The sequence below is a fragment of the Dryas octopetala genome, chromosome 9 (genome assembly GCF_963921425.1).
Source record: "Dryas octopetala chromosome 9, drDryOcto1.1, whole genome shotgun sequence".
Taxonomy (NCBI): domain Eukaryota; kingdom Viridiplantae; phylum Streptophyta; class Magnoliopsida; order Rosales; family Rosaceae; genus Dryas; species Dryas octopetala.
This window is the reverse complement of record NC_141374.1, coordinates 8,926,863-8,948,200: the sequence shown is the minus strand read 5'-3', so window position 1 is coordinate 8,948,200 and position 21,338 is coordinate 8,926,863. Positions and strand designations below refer to the sequence as shown.

At 37.2% G+C, this 21,338-nt stretch overlaps 2 protein-coding genes across 2 annotated transcripts; one reads left to right on the top strand and one right to left on the bottom strand.

Moving 5' to 3' along the window:
• Nucleotides 1-1,082: 1,082 nt before the first annotated feature.
• LOC147273738 (uncharacterized) lies at nt 1,083-7,186 on the bottom strand. The gene is made up of 3 exons (XM_086228268.1): nt 5,278-7,186; nt 4,898-5,155; nt 1,083-4,777 (listed from the first exon to the last, which is right to left on the bottom strand). The coding sequence occupies exons 1-3, from the start codon at nt 7,184-7,186 to the stop codon at nt 1,083-1,085; spliced, it is 5,862 nt and encodes a 1,953-aa protein (XP_086084394.1).
• Nucleotides 7,187-7,970: 784 nt separating this feature from the next.
• Nucleotides 7,971-9,450, top strand: LOC147273737 (chromogranin (DUF1639)). Its single transcript, XM_086257381.1, has 3 exons — nt 7,971-8,775; nt 8,888-8,959; nt 9,079-9,450. Exons 1-3 carry the CDS (start codon nt 8,155-8,157, stop codon nt 9,082-9,084), a joined length of 699 nt encoding a protein of 232 aa, XP_086113507.1. The 5' UTR covers nt 7,971-8,154; the 3' UTR covers nt 9,085-9,450.
• Nucleotides 9,451-21,338: the final 11,888 nt, after the last annotated feature.

The following is a 21,338-nucleotide window of genomic DNA, read 5'->3' as shown; positions in this document are numbered from 1 at the left end:
CAACCAAATCAAAATCATTTAACTGTGATTAAATAAATAGAGAAACACAATATTTTTTATAAAGCACTAAAATGATTATAATTATATATTTGGCTACATGACTTTTAATTTAATTTAATTATATAAAAATAATTTTTAAAGTATGACCTAAAAAATGAACAATTCAAAAAATAATGCTAGTTGTACACACTTATTTGACCATATTAGCTAACCACATTATATGAAAGTTGATGTGGTGATACCATGTAATTAATGATATGAGTGATATGCAAATAATTAAAACGTAAAATTCATATCAACCCATCTTATTAATTAAGATAGCATGGCCACCTCAGCTGCCATGTAAGGTGGTTAGCTAATGTGGTTAGGCATTACATTGTTTCATGTAAGCCATTGTTTTATGAGATTACATTGTTAAATAGACCTAAAAAGATTATTAGTTTTCAATTAGTTTTAGAGTGAACATACATGTACAGTGTGTATTTGTACTTAACTTGTTAAGCCTTCACCCTACACGTGAATTTAGGTAGTAAATCCCAAAGAGAGTCCTAAGCTTGTAGGATAAGCAGAGTCCTATTATGGGAAGAAAGAAATAATACAATAAGGGAAAGATGAAATAAAGATCATGCAATTATGAAGATGAAAGCAAACCAAAATAACGATATTGGGCCATTAAGACCTCTTATAAATAGGAGGCATCATCTACTGAAGAAGCCATGTTTTACTGCTCATTCACACAACTACATGTAATGTTTCTCTTTCAAATCCCTAAACTCTAGTTCTAAGTTTTACAATTCTTTCTAATTTCTTAGTTCAATTTTCAATCTTCATTAGTTTTGTTAAGAACCAATTCTCTTGCAATAATCTAGGGAGTATATTTTCTCCATATTCATTGAGGTCGTGAATTTTGAAGCAAACACCATAAACAAATAATAACATGTTTGCGAGGTCTCTTAATAATAAGCATTGATTTTATTATACATAATTGAAAGCATTAAATTCATTTTTCATCTTTCAAGTTTAGGTTGTTTTTTTTTTTTTTTTGGTAAAAGGGCAGGCCAAAGCCCAAACAACACAACAAACTAGCCTTTAACTAACCGGGGTCTCCCAAGACCCAGACCATCAGCCAACACCAGACTAGCAATGGAGGGAGGGGGGGTCACAAAAAGATGACATCCAAGATCCAAATCATGACCAAGAGCAGCAAGCCCATCAGCCACACAGTTCTGTTCACGAAACACATGACGCACTACACAAGTCCATTGTCTGCTGAGTAATTCCTTACAACTACTAACAATGCTAAAGAGGGGATAATGAACCTCAAGAGGAGTCTGTAAAAGGGACACAGACACAGCAGAATCCAACTCCACCTCAAGCATTCTAATCCCAGAATCCCAAGCTAAACGGAGGCCAGTGTATAGACCCCATAGCTCAGCATCAAGAACACCTCCACTCCCCAAATTATAAGCAAACCCTATAATCCATGCACCAGAAGCATCACGAAGAACTCCACCTGCACAAATTCTACCAACATCCCTTCTCAGACTACCATCAGTATTAATCTTATACCAATCAATTGGAGGCCTCACCCAATAAACCATAAGAGACTTCTTAGCACCCATCACAGCCTGACCATCATTAGCCATATACCACTCATTAGTACATTTCCTAATCAACGCTTGAGGCTCAAGAGGCAATTGAAAACCAGGTTCAAAAATATATTTACACCTCCACTTCCAAATAAACCAAAGAGCCATAGCAAAAAGACAAGACCAAGGCAAGCCATTAGACAAGCAAACTTTAGATTTTAAATTCTGAAACAACCACTCCTGAAAATCAGCAGTAAGAGAGATAGAAAACTCCTCATTCCAATTCATGGCAGCCCAAATACGCATAGAGGACCTGCAACTTTTAAGCAAATGCTCCAAAGACTCCCATTGAGAAAAACATCTAGGACACTTAGCATCCTGAGAAAGACCCCTCCTCAATCTAGCCTCATTAGTTAACACCCTACCATGAGCCACTAACCAAAGGAAAGTCTTAATTTTAGGGGGAATTTTCATTTTCCAAATAAAAGCCCATTTCCAAGAGGGCCACTCCTCCCTACATAACAGAGACTGATAAGCAGTTTTAACAGAAAAAATTCCTGAAGGGGTGAGGCCCCAAATAAATCTATCTTCACCACAAGCAGCCCCACCAGCATGAATCCCACAAACAAGCTGAACAATAGAGTCAGGAAGAAATTCTTTTAATAGACCAATATTCCAACCAGAAGGAGTGCAAACATTATTAACAGATAGCTCAAGCATAGAAGGAGGAATGGACTTAATCACATAATCCCTCAAAGCACCCACCCCAGTCCAATTATCATCCCAAAACCGAGTGCTAGAACCAGTACCAACCCTCCATTTAAGACCATTAGCAAGTAATTGAGCCCCATACAAAATACCACGCCAAGTACTAGAACACACAGGGTAGGACTTACCACTAACATGCAAAATACTATCCGATCTCAAATATTTCTTCTCCAACGCCTTAGCCCACAAGCCCTGGTCACGCTGCAACAATCTCCAACTAGATTTAGCAAGCAAAGCTTGGTTCATCAGGGAAGTCTTCTTAAGCCCCAAGCCTCCACTGATTTTAGGAGAGCAAACAACATCCCACTTAGTCAAGTGAATTTTCTTCTTCTCAACCGTGTGGCCCCACAAAAAATTTCTGGATAAACGATCCAAATGATCACAGATAGTACCAGGCAGCTTAACCGTATACATAGTATAAATGGGGAGAGCAGAAGCAACAGACTGCAAAAGGGTCAATCTCCCAGCCATAGATAAAGTGCTACTCTTCCAAGCAGCAAGCCGACCATGAACCTTATCCACCAACACTTTGTAAGTCTCAGTAGTGACCCTAGAATGAACAAGAGGAACACCAAGATACCTACCAAGATTATCAGTGAGCGGAGAGCCACAAATATCAGAGATTCTACTAGCCAAACGAGGGTCCACATTTGGCGAACAAAACACCCTTGACTTCTCAAAACTCACCTCCTGACCAGAAGCTTGACAGAACACATCTAAGCAACTTTTCATCAGTCTAGCCTGCTCAAGACTGGCTTCAGAAAAAAGAATCAAATCATCCGCAAAAAATAGATGGGAAACAGCAGGGCCATGCTGAGAAATCTTAACAGGCTTCCACTTATGATTATCCACCTGAGAAGAAATTAAATGGGCAAGCTTCTCCATGCATAACACAAAGAGATAAGGAGAGAGGGGATCTCCCTGCCTCAAGCCACTTCCAGGGACCACACTACCAGACATCTCCCCATTAACCAAGAACTTAAAGTTAACAGTAGTCAAGCATTGCGTGATTAACTCAAGAATCCTCCCCCTAATACCAGCTTCCCATAAGACCTCCAAAACAAAGCTCCATTGCATTTTATCATAAGCCTTCGCAAGGTCAATTTTCCAAGCTAAAAAGCCCTTTTTCCCTTTAGAAATCCTAAACTTATGAAACAGCTCTTGAGCCACCACCACATTATCCGTGATCTGCCTACCTGGAACAAAACTGACCTGAGTTGGAGACACAAGATCCACCATAAGAGGTCTAAGCCTTTGAACCAAAATCTTAGACACAAGCTTGTAAAGAGTATTACAAAGGCTAATTGGTCTAAGCTGAGCCATATTACTCGGACAATTAACTTTGGGAACCAAAACAATCAGAGTATCATTCAAACCAGCAGGGAGCTGACAAGACTGGAAGCACTCCTTGGTAAAGTTTAGCAAATCATCCTTACAATGATTCCACATAAACTGGAAGAATTTAGCAGGCATACCATCAGGCCCCGGGGCTTTGAGACCTCCAATAGAGAAAAGACTATTCTTGACATCAAGCTCAGTGACCTCACAGTTCAACCCATTAACTAAGGAAGGGTCCAGACGGGGAAACAAATTAGGAAGGCCCTCAGAAATTCCATCCACAGGTTTAAACTCAAAAAGCTTAGAAAAATACTTAGTTGCAATAAGATGCATCTCAGCATTCCCATTATGCCAAACACCAGTATCATCATTCAAACCCTCCAAACGATTTCTTCTCCTCCTAACCACAGTGGAGAGATGGAAAAACCGGGTATTACGATCACCCTCTTTAAGCCAAGTGTTCCTAGATTTTTGAAGCCAAAAAACCTCCTCTTGTTCCAAAATCTTCACATACTCAGAATTAAGGTCCTGCTCCAATTGAACTAAATGGGGCACAAGCTTACGGCAAAGAACTTTTTGAATACCACCAAGCCTAGCAAGAATTCTCTTCTTCCTGGAAAAAATACTACCAAAAACCTCTTTGTTCCAAGCTTTGACAGCAGTGGTAAATAAAGCAACTTTCTGAGCAACAGCACCAACACCACTTGGCCAAGCATCCTTAGAAAAATCACCAAACTTCTCATGCCCAAGCCACATAGCTTCAAACCGAAAAGGACGTAGCTCAATTCTAGGAAGATGATCACTGAACAAGCTAATAAGAATAGGACAATGATCAGACTTAATCCTAGGTAAATGCCTAACAAAAGCATCAGGGAACAAATGTCTCCACCCCATACTGCAGAAGCCCCTGTCCAATCTTTCCCAAATAAGGATACCATCTCGCTTACCATGCCAAGTAAAATCAGCACCCATATAACCCATATCAATCAGACTATTCCTCTCAACCCAACTGCCAATACCTTTACCACCCAACACAATTCTACCACCACTTTTATCAGCACCAGAAAGCAGCTCATTAAAATCTCATGCCCCCATCCAAGGCAAATGAGAGCTAGAAATAACCCCATCCAAATACTGCCACAAGTTATCCCTAAGGGCAGCACAAGGGTTAGCATAAATGGCAGAGAACAACCAATCCTTACCAGCCCCACAAGACACTAAAGCAGTGATAGACTGACCATTATTACCAATAACCTGTAACTGAGTCTTAGTATCATTCCAAAGAAGCCACAGACCACCAGAAAATCCAACAGCATCAACAATGAAATGGTGGGAAAACCCAAGACACTTAACCACCTTAAGAGCTCTCGCAGAGCTAATACGAGGCTCAGAAATCACCAGGATGTCCACATTATGGATTCTAGTCAAATCCTTAATCAACCCAGCAAACCCTTTACTCCCTGCACCCCTCACATTCCAGATTAAAATATTCATCATGAGAAGAAAGAGGAAAGACCACCACACACTAATCAAGTCAAACACAACCCCTCTGCTAAACTGACAGAAGCAGACATAACATGACCTTCATCATGGTCACCAGAGCTCTCCAGCTCCTCATCATCCACAGAAGGAATCTCATCCACCATATCACTCCAAAGAGGATTACCCCTCATCCATTGAACATCAGGGGGATCAGGAGGAATGCCTCCTTCATCCTGCATCACAGCATCATTACCAGGACCCTCCATCAACGAAACATTAGGCACAGTGACCGAATTGACTGGAGAAAATTCATCCCCAACCCTACTCACAGGACCAGCCATGCTCGAACTAGCTAACTCAGGCGCTTTGAAACCAGCAGGAAGCCGATTAGAGATATCACCAAGGGCCTTCCTCGGTCTTCCAACCTTCTTCTTATCCCCAAAATCAGAAGAACCCTTACCCTTTCCCTTAGTGATAACACTAGACCCACCACTCCCATTCAGAGTCTTTTTCTGCTTGCCTTTAGCTTCTCCAGTACCCACAGCCTTACTAGCCTCCGAAAGAGGAGTCTGAGAAATAGCACAATCCTTAATACCAGCTTCCACAGCCATGACATCAACTTCCCTCGCATTCTCATTTTGCAAAACCCCAAATCTTGAACCCTGAGCACCAGAAGCACTTTTATTAGCATTAGACTGAGGCATAGCAGCCTTGCCCACATGAGCCTTCCCTCCTCTACCCTCTGGGACCTTCCCACCTTTTCCCTCCTGAGCCTTCCCAACTTTGCCCTCAAAAGCCTTATCACCCTTCCAAGGCTTATTCCTTCTGTAAGAGACTTCATTCCAAGGGCCCAAAGTAGGCTTATCAGGCACCACAGAGCAAACTGGACTCACACCATCCTTCAACTGAGCTTCATCTAAATTCATGCCCTCCCTAGCCACATCCGCCTCCATAGGATTGACATCTTCAGACAATCCCTCACCAATACAATGATCCCTAGTATGACCCACTATACCACATCGATAACAGATCGGAGGAAGACCTTCATACTCCACATGCACCCATCGCCCTTCAACCTCCACAGCAGGCACAAGAGGTTTAGTCAAATCAATCTCCACACACACTCGCGCATACTTGGCTCGAGATTGGGCAGCAGTATGAACATCTACTTTGAAAGTAGTACCAATAACATCACCAATTTTCTTCACAGTTTCATACTTAAAAAGCTCAACAAGAATTCCAGACAACCTAACCCAGACAATAAGCTTCTGAATCTTCTCTTCTGCCGCAAAAAAACCCGGCCGCCACCGTTGCACAGCCAGATACTGACCCGCAATGACCCAAGGACCACCAGTGAGGACATAGTTCAGATCTTCCTCAAGTAAGAAACGAACGATGTAGAAATCATTACCCAGATCAATCAGTTGAAACGAGCCCTTCAACTTCCACCGCTGCTGAAGACGACCAAGGATGAAATTATAGGTATGAGATTTCCCTACTAATTTCACAATTAGAGAGCACCGCCATGGCCTATAGAGTTTCTCCTTAATCCTCTCCGAGAATCGAATAGAAGGACCCTTCTCAGATCTAGAGACAAAACAATCACTCTCCTCAATCACAAATTTATCGTCATCTAAACCCCGTGCAAATCGATCCACACCAGGAAGAGATAACAATTTAGCCTTAAAACTTGAAATTGGATCTGAAGCTAACGGAATCGCCTTATCAACCTCTTCATCATCGAGAGCTCGCTTCGCCGCCTCATCGCAAAGCCGCTTAGATCCACAGCAAGGACCCCCACCCGGCGGAGGCCCACCGTTCGGAGCTCCAGTCCGCACCAAAGGAGGAGCAGAGAACACAAAAGGAATGGAGGCAGCCACTGTTACTGACGAGAATGGAGAAGACAGACGAAAACAGGGAGAAGAGAAAAGCGCGTGAGGCGCGTACAAAGATCTCACTTTTTCCCGGTTATCAAGTTTAGGTTGTTTTTTACTTTGCAGTATGACCATCAAAAAAACTCTCTACAACATACACTCTAATGTTTCTAAGCTTCAATTCATGTCCCTCTTCAACCTACCCTAACATCTATTTCTTTTACCGTGGTTCCACATAACCCTCAATATAATGCATTAGTTTCATGATTAGAATTGTTTACTTCTATTTACTTAATATTAATTAAATAATTTTTATATTTAGTTAATTTTTTTGTAAAAATAATATTTCAAGAGTGATCGAAATCTTTTTTCAAATATGATATTTAAAGAATGATGTAGAAAATAAAAAATTTCGATCATGACACTTTACTGTGAAATAGATAGGAATAAATTCCTCAATTGGTCATGTAGTTATATGATTATATCCATTGTATGAGGGACCCACGTGAGGGTGCAAAATGACGGTCAGGATGCGGTACGAGCACAACCATAAAAGAATTTTTATTTTTTTTGGTCAATATATGCCTAAGAAAGTAAGAATTATGTTTTCGTCGAGCAACAAAGAAAGAAGCCATCATCAATCCAGCATGCTTACCAGGTATTGTACACTTGAGACGAAACTCATCCGAGTAAAGAGGTCAACAGGTACAACACAGGAGAGCAGAGTCTGAAGGGTCCGACCGGGTCCCACAAATGGGAAATAAAGAAAAGAGGCAAGGCCAAAACAGTAAAATCAGAATCGTAACGCCGTAGTCCGTAGACGTAGACGTAGAGCGTATAGCATAGAAGAGAACCAAGTCTTTCTGCTCCTCCCTTCTCTGTGTGTATATATATAAGCAGAAAAGACTCCATTGCTTCTTTCACAAAACCTACACAAACAAACCCAGAGAACCAGAGCACCACCGCACCACCATCGCTGCTTCTGCTTCGCACACTCTCTGTCTCTCTAGAAACTTCTGGGTATACGTATAGATATATAGATATAGAGATATCTACATATAGATGTGTGTGTAGGTGGTGGGTTTGTGTGTAGCTAGAAGAGAATGGCAACAGCACCAGAGAAGCCGCCGCTGCACAACTTCTCTTTGTCATTCTTGAAATGGGGGAGCAAGAACCACACCAACACCACCCACCGCTTCCGCCGTCCCGTCTCCGCCGAACCCGAACCCGCCTCCGACGACCCTGACTCCTCCGAAACCCACCACCATCGGGTCGGATCCCGCACCCTCCGCCACCGCTTCTCGCTGACTTCGTGCTCCTCCGAGAAGGAGAAGAAGGTTCATAAGCAGAGAGAGAACGAGGAGAGAGAGAGCGAGGAAGCTTCCGAGGTTCAGAAGCCGTGGAATCTGAGGCCGAGGAGAGCAGCGGCGGTGTTGGGTTTGGCTGCGGCGTCGGGTTCGAAAGCGGTTTGTACAACTGCTGCTGCTGCGAACGGTGAAGTGCACGAACCGGAGGGTCCGAACCTGGTCCAGAGTGAACCCAAGTCGATGAGGCTGAGGGGTTTGGCGGCAGCCGAGGGGCATAGTGTGGAGAAGAAGGAGAAGAGGAAGTTCTGGATCGCTTTGTCGAAGGAGGAGATTGAAGAAGACATTTTTGTCATGACGGGCTCCAGGCCCAGCCGGCGGCCCAAGAAGCGGCCCAAGAATGTCCAGAAACAGCTCGATGTATGCGCTCTGCTCTCTTTCCTTTTGATTTCATGTGCTTTTTGTTGTTGAGCTGTTGTTTCTGATAAATTTTTGTTTTTTTGATGATTTTTTTTGGTGGGTTGATTATCAGAGTGTTTTTCCGGGCTTGTGGTTGGTGGGTTTTTCCGCTGATGCTTATCGGGCTGCTGATTCTCCGGCTAAGGTTTCTCTCTCACTCACTCTCTCTCTCTCTCTCTCTCTCTCTCTCTCTATTTTTTGGGAATTAAATTTTGTTGGGAATTTTCATGCTAATTAGTAAATGGGGTGGCTTGGTTTTTGCAGAGGTAGATTTGTGCCCAGAAGATTGTTACTTTCTTGAAAGCTTGCAAATGAAGAAGGCTGCATCTCTGCACCTGTGTTTTGGCGTGGAGACCTCAATTTGAGGTATAATGGTCTGAATTTTTACGAAAGAGGAATTGGAAATTTGGAATTACCTATAGAAGGCAAAAGGAAAATATATATGTGAGGAAAAAAGGAGAAAAAGATGTCTAATTTCCTTGTTCCTATGTTTTGTTCTCATTTTGTATTGCTCATTGGGGGCAGGATGCAGGGTCTCTCTTGTTGCTTTACATTTAAGCAGTTCTAATATGTAAAGATGAACTTCTAAATATAATGTATATGATATAGAGTCAATTCCAAACCTTTTCACTTCAATCCAGTGTTAATGGTATTATTAGGCTTGTGGGGGGGATTCGTTGTGTTTTTCTTCTGTTTTTTGTTTAATGATTCTGATAATTTGATTATTTACAACCTTTGACAGACTTCCCTACATCGTTGGGGGGCAGAGTAGCCTAGTTTGCAAACCCTTTTTGGTACAGGGTTTAATTGACTGCATGCTTCTTTGTTCTGGAAGAGCTCCTTGGTTCAATTGTGCTTCAACAAGAGGAACCCCTTGTGAGGTTGAATGTTAAGTGTTCTCCTGCGTGTTTTCATCTTTTAACTTTCTTTTCATATTTCATACTGATGCTTGTAGCCATTGTGGGTTTTGCATAAAGGCAAGCAAATATGTTTTGCATAAAGGCAAGCAGATAGGTTTTGCAGTTATTGTGCACCTAATGTTTTGCATCTTTTAATTTATATATCCACGTTAAATTGATTTTACATCTTATATAGGCATGTGGGGAGTGCTAGGTGTCCCTATTGTCCCTGCATATAGGTTTTCCGTTTGTGTAGGTAGTTTGATTCTTGTAATTCCTTTTTCAAGCATGAATGAATTTATAGAATAAGTCTAGTTTCTTTTCTGGATTAGGCTCTTTTTTGGTATCTTCAAAGGAGTATAACATTCTGTAGATCTTAATTAGTTAATGCTCATCTGGTGTATCGACTTACTATAGATATCAGTCTCTCTGATTTATGGTTTTTCTAGAGATATCAACTAGTTTGATGGTAATCTTTGGTGTTCATGATTTGTGTTACATGGTTTTAGTCTCCTTGCAAAACTGACACCAACGGCATATGAAGCAGAAAGAGACAATGAAACGGTCTTTAAAATTTTAGCCATAATCTTCTCTTTCTAGCTTGCTTGCTAGCTGTTTTAGGTCAGAATAGTCAAAGGGTTGAAAGTCTCTCAATGTTCTTGTTTTTTTTAGCGCCAAGTTCCATTAGTACTTGTAGATTGCACCTTGGCAATTGGTTTTGTATGAAATAGCTGAAGTAGTAGGGAACCTGATCGATTGCATAGGAAAATGGTGTTTAAATAGGCTTTTGTATGTATTCCACTGAATCACTTCATCTTTAATCAGATAATGGTATGAAGCATAAGTTTCCTGTTTCTATGTCTTGTTCGGATCTTCATAATTGGAGTCTGGCTGATAGAAAGTCCAATTTTCTTTTCCTTTCTTTTCAGTTTTCCTTATGTTACTCTCAATTCATTCTTCAAGTTCCTTTTGTCTCAAAGAGAATTGTAAAACCAATTTCTGAAAGGAAAAAGCACTAGTGATTTTCTTTTTTTCATTGATTAAGCAAGCTCGTTGCTCCCTGAGATTTAATATACTATTCATACTGATCATGCATTTGATCTGACTAGTGAGGCTTGGTCTTTTTAGTTCTTCTCTTAATATTCAATATTTGACATTTATCTTCTCCTTGACTATCAGGACGGAAAACAGCTTAGAATGAAATGTTTTGCTTCTCTGTTGTGAGAGATTTTAAGCATCATAACAATGCCATCAATCTCTCAGAGTCAAATATTTTCCTTCTCTGTTGTTCTTTGTGGCTGAAGCCTCAGAGGTGTTTGTGGAGAGCTATAACAGCTGAAGAAATACTGGTATTTCTGTGTCAGCTCATGTAGGTTTGCCTTTTTCTATACAATGGAAAAGGTAAGACAGGTAGTTAGATTATGTAGCAATTTTAAGCACTGTGCTGCTTAAATGTTTAAGTTGTTGGCTGAACTCTGCACTGGAACAGCAGGTTTTGATCTTCAAGGAAGATATGAGATCTTGAAGCTCCCATGATCTGGGTAACTTGATTTATTTTTCCCCTAATTTGGGATAGTCTCCAAATTCCTTCATATTCCATCTATGAATTATGACCCTGTTACAGGGAAAGTAGCAAACTTTTTTATTTTTAATATTTAATATCCAAAGTAAATAACTATATAATTTGCAATAAAAACTGCTGGGATCTTGCAGTTATACAGAAGGCCGTAACCGTAATTTACAAAACAGTAAAGTGACATTATTCATGTTTCTGTTTGCATGTAAGTTTATTTTCAGTTTCCATTCTTTGTGCCTCCTCCATTATTTTCATGTTTCTGTTTGCCCTATAACGATAATTTGTGCTGTAGGTTCTACCGTTCTAACTTATTGTATGTTTACAAGTAAACTTGTGACAAAGCAACCTTGCTTAAAGTCCAAGTCTTGTTAGTAAACTTGTGAGTTGTGACAAAGGGACCACAATGTGGTTTTTGTCATTGTCAATGGCAGCCACTTCGGCGTGGAGGAGTCGTCCTCTGTGTAGCAGATGATTTAAAAAACGTGGCAATGTTTTATTTATTTTATTTTAATTAATTATACTTTTTATTTATATTTTACAAATAATATATTAAAATAATAATGAGAAATTAACTAGTGAATAAAGTTAGTAGCTCTAGCATCATTAAAGAGGGCAATCATTTTTCTATCTCGAATTCCTAGTTTCTTCTTAGACACGTGGCAACAGTTAGCATTGCTCTAGTATTTCTCTTTTTATGTTTTTTTTTTTTTACTTTCTCTTAAACAAATTACTCATGATGGTGAAGTCCATGTACATTCGATTCTGTGCGGTTATTTTGTTAGATTTATCACATTTTTGTACCATATTTGATATCTCATCTCTTTGTTAGAGAAGTTGAAATGTCATAATAATGTAGAGTACAAATAAGTCATCCATTTTGTTAAGCCTTTTTTATATTGGGTACCTTTCAGAGTTTTTTTTTTTTTGGCCAAGGGTACCTTTCAGAGTTTAAATGGGAAAAGATTGAACGGTGTTTAAGGCCGAATAGGGAAGAAAGGTATAGCTTATCAAAGGTGAGTCACCAAACATCCAATTCTTGCCCGAGCCCAACCGTCTCATTCTCACCATATTTATCATATGGCTGTTTATGTGGTAGGTTTTACATAAATGACGTGAGAGATGAGCTTTTATAGTTTTATATATATATATATACAGGCTCCTTCTGTTGAGGTATACCTCAACTTATTTATGTTGAGGTATGCCATGTTGGGGCCCACACAAGTCGTTTTGTGTCGATCCGAACCGTTCATTTTTTACATTTCCATAGATAGATCATCATTGCAAAAAATTAGCCAAATCGGAAATCATTTGCCTATCTAACTTTGATCAAATAAATGGACGAACCAAATATTTTCGATGAAACCGTCCATTTGTTTTATCAAAGTTAGATAGGCAAATGATTTCTGATTTGGCTAATTTTTTTGCAAGGATGATCTATCAATGAAGATCATCCTTGCGAACGGTTCGGATCGATACAAAACGACTCGTGTGGGCCCTAACAAGGTCATACCTCAACATAAATAAGTTGAGGTATACCTCAACAGAAGGAGCCTGTATATATATATATATATATATATAAAACCGTGTATCACTGTATCACGTCACAATGATTATTTGTTCTTTTAGGTGAAAAAAAAATGCCGACTTTGAGTCTTTGACTTAATTATTTAATTATCTTTTTTTTATTTTATAAAAGGGGTTAATTATTATTAAGCATTAACACTTTGCACATTTATACAGCAAGGACAATTGCACTATATGAGAATACCATAAATGCCCCCTGAGTAATACCATAAATTTTCCAATATATGTATGCAAAATTATTTTTACTAAGAAATATATCACCACACATATCTTTTTTCTGTAGGTTGATTTTGAAAAAACGGTACGGTCATGGGCTCCATATGCTTATAGATCGGCCCACATTAATTGATACATATAGAATTATATTTGACACATTGGTGAAGTGAGCAGCCAAGTTTGCAGAAGTCAAGGTGATGAATTTCATTTACATTTTGAGCCTGGTCTTGAGGACACTGCCCAATACATAGTTTAACACATTACATAGCTCAGGAAGCAAATCACAAGTGCCTATGCATTTTTTTATAACAGTCATCATCTGCAGTTGTATATCCAGTAGTGAATACTAGAATTGCCATAATCACCACACAGCTTATTGCTTGCACACTCTTCAACTCCATTTTTGAAATTTCCTTAATGGAAACTCGCCTACATGAAGCCGGAATCGCTAGTAATCGCCGGTCAGCCATACGGCGGTGAATTCGTTCCCGGGCCTTGTACACACCGCCCGTCACATTATGGGAGCTGGCCATGCCCGAAGTCGTTACCTTAACCGCAAAGGGGGGGGGGGGATGCCGAAGGCAAGGCTAGTGACTAGAGTGAAGTCGTAACAAGGTAGCCGTAGACTCTCCACTTCCGGACCACTCTAATTATAAATTTATAAGAACTTCAAAATTAGCTTCTTGGCCAATCCAAGGACCCAAGAAAGGTCTCATTGTCCAAACCATCATTATTATATCATTCAAGTATCAGGCAGCTGTACATATAATCAGATATTCTAACAAAAAAAAAATCCTTATAATCAGATATTCTGTCAACAAAAAGTACCTATAATCAGATATGGATGGATTTTGTTTATAGCTTAGAAAATACAAATAGTAGTAGTATTAGGCTTTGTGTATATAATCAGATATGGACTGATTTTGCTCATATCTTAGAAAATCTCAAGTATATGCTAGAGTTGTCACTTATGGACAATTTTATTTTTTGAATTATTTACTCCTTGAAATTATAGTTTCGTCTTACTTTACCTATTTATAGTTTATTATCTCAAATTACCTCTTTAAGTTTTTCTATGTATCTAACATAACCCAAAACTGTCAAGTCCGTCTATTGCACCATTTGAATTGCGAACATGACATCCATATAGCAAGAGTAAATTGACGGATTATATGAGTCAATTAATTTTTCTTTAGAACTTTAAAAGAAAAATTATGTAAGCATATTAAATTGATTGTTTTTTTTTTGCCAAAGGAGCCCAAGGGCCCAAAGCAATCCAAATAATCACAAACGAGTCTGGGCCTACTTTTTTCTAGGAAAGCCTTGTTCCAGCGTGGGGAGGATGAGGATCTACAAGACTATGAAAGCCCAAACTAACTCTCTCTCTCTCTCTCTCTCTCTCACTCTCACCCACATCAAACCAAAAATTAATTTATCAATAAACAAAAAAGTCTAAAATCTTGTAAATTGTTATGCCAAGCTTCAAATACTAGACGTGGGATTTATATGGTTCAACCCAAAGACCCTACAGGATCAAGTGGACCCGACAAATTACAAGATTCTACCCCAACTAATTAAAAACAGTTAATAAGATGATTTGCACTAATTTATTGGCCAACCCTCATGCAACAAGCAGGAGGCTTCATGATCAAGCTGGTTGAACTTCAATTATGGTATTACTTTTGATCAGAGAAAAAGCTCATGCCAGCTTAAGATTGTTTCACCCCATTTAATAATGCAAGTAGACCACGTTTATCCCCAAATTAAATTAAACACCATCATTACTCATGCTCATAGGAAACATACTTACAAGGGAACCTAGAATTCACAAAAAGCAATTCATTTGTTTAGTCAACTTGGTCGCTACCTCTCATGCTTACAACCAAGCAATAAATTAGGTTGTTCCCAAATCATTATTATCAGTAGTTAATTTCACCAAATCAAATCATATAGTTCAATGTGGGATCTATATGATTTTTATTTCTCTACTTATTCTTATTTTACCTATAATCTTAATTTTTTAATATAAATTTAAGGATACATAACTATATAAGTATAAAATATAATAAATTTATAACACTTTTTAGATAATTTATGTGTAGAATCATATTTACAAATTAATAATCAAATCCTCAAATTTGTAATACAAAGTTACGATCAAAACAAGTAAAAATAAATATGGCTTATAATCTAAATATTATCGGACTCCAATAGATATTCAATACCAAATATCTTCAAAATCAACTTTCATCATTTGAAGTAATGGCATGATTGAACTTGAGTGTTGATTAAATTTTGAAAGATTAGCTTTTTTTTTTTTAAGAAAGAAAAATTTGTTAATGATTAGTTTCAATCTTGTACCAAAAAGAAAAGAAAAAAAAACATATTCCACATGATTAAACTATGATAGCTTAATATGCTCTGTCATTCGACTCCTTCCCAATAATTTAATAAAAAAGCCCACCAACAAAACATGCTTTTCCAAACACAATCCTTAAAAGTTAAAAACTTAAAACCATACATACTTTTCAGATTCCGAAACTACCCTTCAATTCCCCGCGTGGACCACCCCATTAATTAAACTAAGCATGGGCATATGCGTCAATCGAGTTGTACTTACAACCATTAGAAATTCAAATAGCGTTCGTGCAGCGCACGTGCAACCCAAACCCGGAACATCGATTAACGGAAAAACCGAATTAAGCAAACGATTCGTGTCCAGCCGTTGGATCACATGGTGACCAGCTCAGCTAGACACGTGGGGCCCACCCAAAACGCTTGAGCGAGTATCAAAGCAAAGCTGGCTTTTTTTTTGGGTTTTTTACAGACCCTTCTTTATTGGGAATGGTCGCACGTGCACGTGTGAGAAAATCCTGCAACGGTTGGGATTCGTTTCTATGCATCGGACGGCTGGGACTCAACTGTACGCAGTGGAGAACCGACTTGGCCGGTTAAGAGGGTGAGAGGAAGGCGTGGGGGGGGCACAGATTGGAGATTATTAAAAAATTGGGGAGCAAATCATTTGGATTTTTGGGGGGTGGGGTTTGACCGTTGACCAGATCCAGCAAAGACACGCAGGGTAAAACTTTGACCGAAAGTGTTGCACGTGCGGGGGGGAGGCTACACGTGTGCTTTGCTGTCCGTCGGCTCCATAGAAAACGGTGGCGCCACGTAGGATCACATGAGTGGTAATAATAGAGAGGCCAGAGTCGGGTAGGAAATAGAAAATCCCCAAGTGAAAACTGCCATCGAATGTTCCATAATTACTGACTTGCCCTTCTTCATATTTTTATATTTTTTCATGGTGTTTTTTCAATTTTTCCTATGCTGTTTTTCTTCTTCATCCCACTTTTTCTTTTTAAGTTTTTATTAATATTAAGGGTTAAATACAAAAATGGTCAACAAATTTTACAGTGAATCTCAATTTGGTCCATTAATTATAAAAAGTGTCAATTTAATTCACAAACTTTTCAATTTGTACTAAAGCAGTACAATTGCTAACTTTCATTAAAAAATTAACGGAATTGTTCACATGAAAATGTGTTGAACGGACTGAAATGCCTCTGAAAATGTGGTCATTTGTTATGCACATGATCACTTTTCGTTAATTTTTTCGATAGAAGTTAACGTTTGTACTGATTTAATACAACTTGAAAAGTTCGTGGACCAAACTGACACTTTTTTATAGTTAGTGAACTAAATTTAGATTTACTGTAAAGTTTATGGACCATTTTTGTATTTAATCCTAATATAAATTTTTTTTTTTCAGTTTTCTAATATATGTTGTAGTTATTATTTTATCATTTTTTAGTTTGTTATATTTTTAAGTTTCTATTTCTGATTTTTAGATTTATATATATGAAGTTATTTGAAGATTTAATTTGAATAATGTTGTACTTACTATATTCTTATACTATATTTTTATATCATTTTACGTATCATTATTTTACTGGACAAGGTTTTTCTTTTTCTTTTTGAATTTTTGTTTATCCATACTATCAACCAAATTAATGTGCACACTTGTCTATGTTTTAAAAGTACAAAAATAAAGTGCCTTATCTTTTTTCATCAAATTTGTCTGTGTGGGTGTGTGTCACAATTATAGAAAAAAGTATCTAAGGAATGTATGTCTTTTTTTTTTAAATCCACTAAAAACCCATAAAAAGAAGGAAAAAAGAATATTGTAGAAATGGGAATGAACTTAATTGACTTAAGAAAGTACAATAAATTACTTTAAATGCTATTTGACAACCCTTAATAATAAATAAACTCACCTAAAAGGATTTAATGACAAATAGGTCAACTTTTTGATAAATAAATCAACGTTATTACTTTTTCCATGTTTTTGGTGCCGAGCGCTAGGTTTTTTTTTTTTTTTTTAACTAGAAAAATTGCCACTATCGAACAATGTCAATTAGTATTAGTCATTTTTTTGTTATAACACAGGTAGACGTGACTCCATAAACATGAATTTTGTATTTTATATTGATTTCATTAGTTTTTTACTTGTTTATGTAAGAAAAAACATATGGTATATCTATAATTAGTATTATTTTTATGTAGTTCAAATAGCTATTGTTGCCCAATGACAATTGTCGAGCACTCGATGAACAGTGTCGAGTGCTCAATGAGTTCTATATCGCGCGCATTTCATGAAATTGAACCAGGTTGTGAGCGTACTGTAGCACGTGGGCCGGGTTATCATCATTATTTTTCAACTAGACTTGAAAAAAAAAAAAAAAAAACAAGAAATTATAGGCAAATGACATATTTTTGATAATTGCATGTATTATTTCTGCATCTTCTCCATTAATGTGCACAATAAACTCAAGTCACAGCTGGTCATTTCGATATGAGATCCTTGACTTATTTTTATAATGATTCATAGCTTTCATTAATCAAAGTTGATAAATTTTTCATACTCCCTAGTCTTAATCACCAACACTTGATTTCTTAGGTAGTTTGTCAAATAATTGATTCAAGATCAACTTTGGATTCGGTATGTAATGTTAGTTTATTATGAACACTCATTGGTAAGAGCATAATTGTTTGTTAGTTTAACAAAAAAGATAGCTAAAATCCATAGAGATCGATAAAGACCCAACAGGTTGTACTTCTATAATTGGTTGTACTTTTAGAAAAAAATAAAAATAAAACATGATTCGATTACTTAAAATATGAGGTGTAGAAAATGAAAGGCACATGAAGGAAGCAATTGGGTCACCATAGAAAAGATGTCAATTTTTTCCAACCCAGATTATTTGTATTAAGGTTATTACTTTTAATAGGTGATTGGTTTTTCTCATAGAAAAATGAAGAGATTGGGTTGATTATATTATACCAAGATCATGAGAATCCTTTCAACCTATAACAAGATATAAGTTTTATCTTTTTTTTTTTTGTTGCTATTTGACATCGAGGAACAAAAAATATATTGTTTTGCATATCAAATACAAGTGATGTGAACTAGTGAGATTGTGAAAAGTATTCTACTAATTTCATATAGAGCAATAATTATTTCACAACTATTAAGTACAAGAATTCAATAAAAATGTATTTGAATTCTTTAGTGGTTTATATTTAACTTTTAATTATGATCATCTATTATTAATTCATAAATGATGAATTCATAATAAATATAATATATTATATTTAATTAAGTGTGGATGAACGAATATGCTAATGTAGCAGTACATTTATAAAAACGATCGAGCACTGCACACTGCACCGAGTGCTCGGAGCTGGAGCTGGATAAGAACGTTTGAACACTTGAATAGGCAGGTAATATAGAGAAATTCATATATACGAGCAAAGATACTTTTCTATGCTTATGATGTTCAAAACTTCAAATCATGTTTTTCAAAAGAAAATATTATGTAAGAAATAAAAAATAAAAAATAAATTGAAATTCATTGTGGCATAGAAACTGACATATATAATGTGGTTGGTGGGGAGGGGGGGGATCAAAGGGGCATGAAATTAGTGTGATTTTACACATGACATGACTGAGCCCGAGAGCCCAGCCAACCAAAAAGTCTAATCCAATCACCGGGAGTTGTAGCCAAACGGGACCCACAAAATTAGAGACTCGAAATCATTGAACAAAGCCAGATGGTCCAGATGCGCATACATCTGAAGGGTAATACAGTCATTTCGCAACGCATCAATTAAGCAGATAGAAACAAGCACCAGGGTGGGGAGGGGGGCCTCGCATCACGTGCTGTTCACATGGGAAAGAACCTTGTACGGGCATGTGAGGTGGATGGAAATAGAAGGAAGGAAGGGGCCCACCTCCATCATGGGATTGTCGGATGATAAGAACAAACAAAAGCCAAGCCAATATCTCATAATTCTTGACAAAAAAAAAAATAATATTCTTGCATCATCTTCCGAGTCTTTTTTCAACTCTCTGTCCAAATGATAATTGAACATTTTAATAATAAAGAAATTAATAGTATCAAAACCGTCTTAGTTTCTTTTCTTTTTTTTTTTTGTAGAGAAAAAAAATAGTTCCTTTTCACTAGTATTATGAGCCATTTGCATGAGACCAATATTTGGTAGGGGAAAAAGTCAATTATCGATATCCAAGATTCATTTTTATTTCTTTAGAGAAATGACCTGGGTCCAAATGTCTAATTACAAATAAATTTATACATTTTTTCAAAATTATATATACATTTTTTTTATAATTTTAATTCAATCTAGCTAAAATTTAAAATATATATATATTATTATATGAATTTAGATTTGTATAAGGTTTGTGTTTGATTATTACGCAACAAAATGACTTAGGATTTAGTTCTTAAGTTTTTTTGGGCTTTGTCCAAAATATGAGATATAAACCCTAAGTCATTAGCTTTATAACCCTAATTCTAAACCCTAAACCATATTTATAAACCTTAAACCTTACTTCTATACCCTAAACCAAATCAAGAGCAATATCGTAATTTTATACCTATAAGTAATGAAAAAACAAAATGGGCAAATTGATATTTTTCAAAACACCCAAATACATGACATCAACATGCAGAGAAATTATTATGTGTAATTGATATACCGTCATGTGGTATAACCAATTCAACGTATCATAATATAGGTGAATGTTATTAAAACTATACCCTATTAATATAAATATATCGTCTAATAATACTTTTACACGTTGGATTAATTATAGAAAAGTGACGGTATATCGGTTACTTCCAATAATTTTTGTAACATATGAATTAGGCTTAGTGTCTAAAATGAGATAAAATTTCAAAACTCATTTAACTTTTATGAGAAAAGAAAATCACATTACTCAGTATGTAATATCGAAATATTTTGTTAATTAAAATGTAATTGCTATATTAAAGAATCAATTATTTTAGTTTTCACATTTTTGTTTTAGAAAACATGGAGAAGATAAATAGAAAGAAAATATTGATGGAACAAGTGGAAATTAGGAGGGACCTAGTTCACGTGAAAATCACATGCGCGGGGGGTAACGAAAGAGAGCCTCGTACGGGCAAGACTGAAAGAGCAAAGGAAGGATAGGAGCCCCCCCCCCCCCTAAAGGCCAAGGGCATGATGGGAATTTGGCCTAGTGGGAAGGCCAAATGACTCAATGACTAAATAGCGGAGATGATGATGATGTGTCATTGGGAATCGTGGCTGTAGGGAACACGTGGGACAGCTAGCACGCACGTGTGGGGACACCTTAATCATCACCCGACATCTTGTCGGTACCCATTTAGTAAATTATCCCCTACCCATTTCAAATACCCCCATCAACTATTCAACTCCATCTCTTCTTCATCATCATCATCATCATTACCATCATTCGATCATCAATCCATCATCATGCTTTTTATGACTTTTTTGAAGCTCCTCTAAACATTCTTCTTATTAGTACGTGGTTTTGCACGCTCTCTTTCTCCGCAAATGTGGCTTTTCTTCAAGCTCGGTCTTCAGTTCTAACTTCTAAGAGATCCAGACCAATTATAAAATTATGTTCACAACCTCTTTTTTGTATATTACTTTATCTTAATATAGTCTATTGATATAAAAAATTTAAGGTGTTCTTATTGACACTCTAAAAAAATCATTATGCATTCCAATTTTTTAAAAAATATAAGAGAAAATTCGTCTGTTGTAGTGACATCTATAGCCTATTTAGACAACGGTTAAAACCTGTTGTCTGAATGGTTTCATACAACAGTTATAATTTAAAACTGTTGTCTAGTGTCCACCAAAATGCATGATTTTCATCG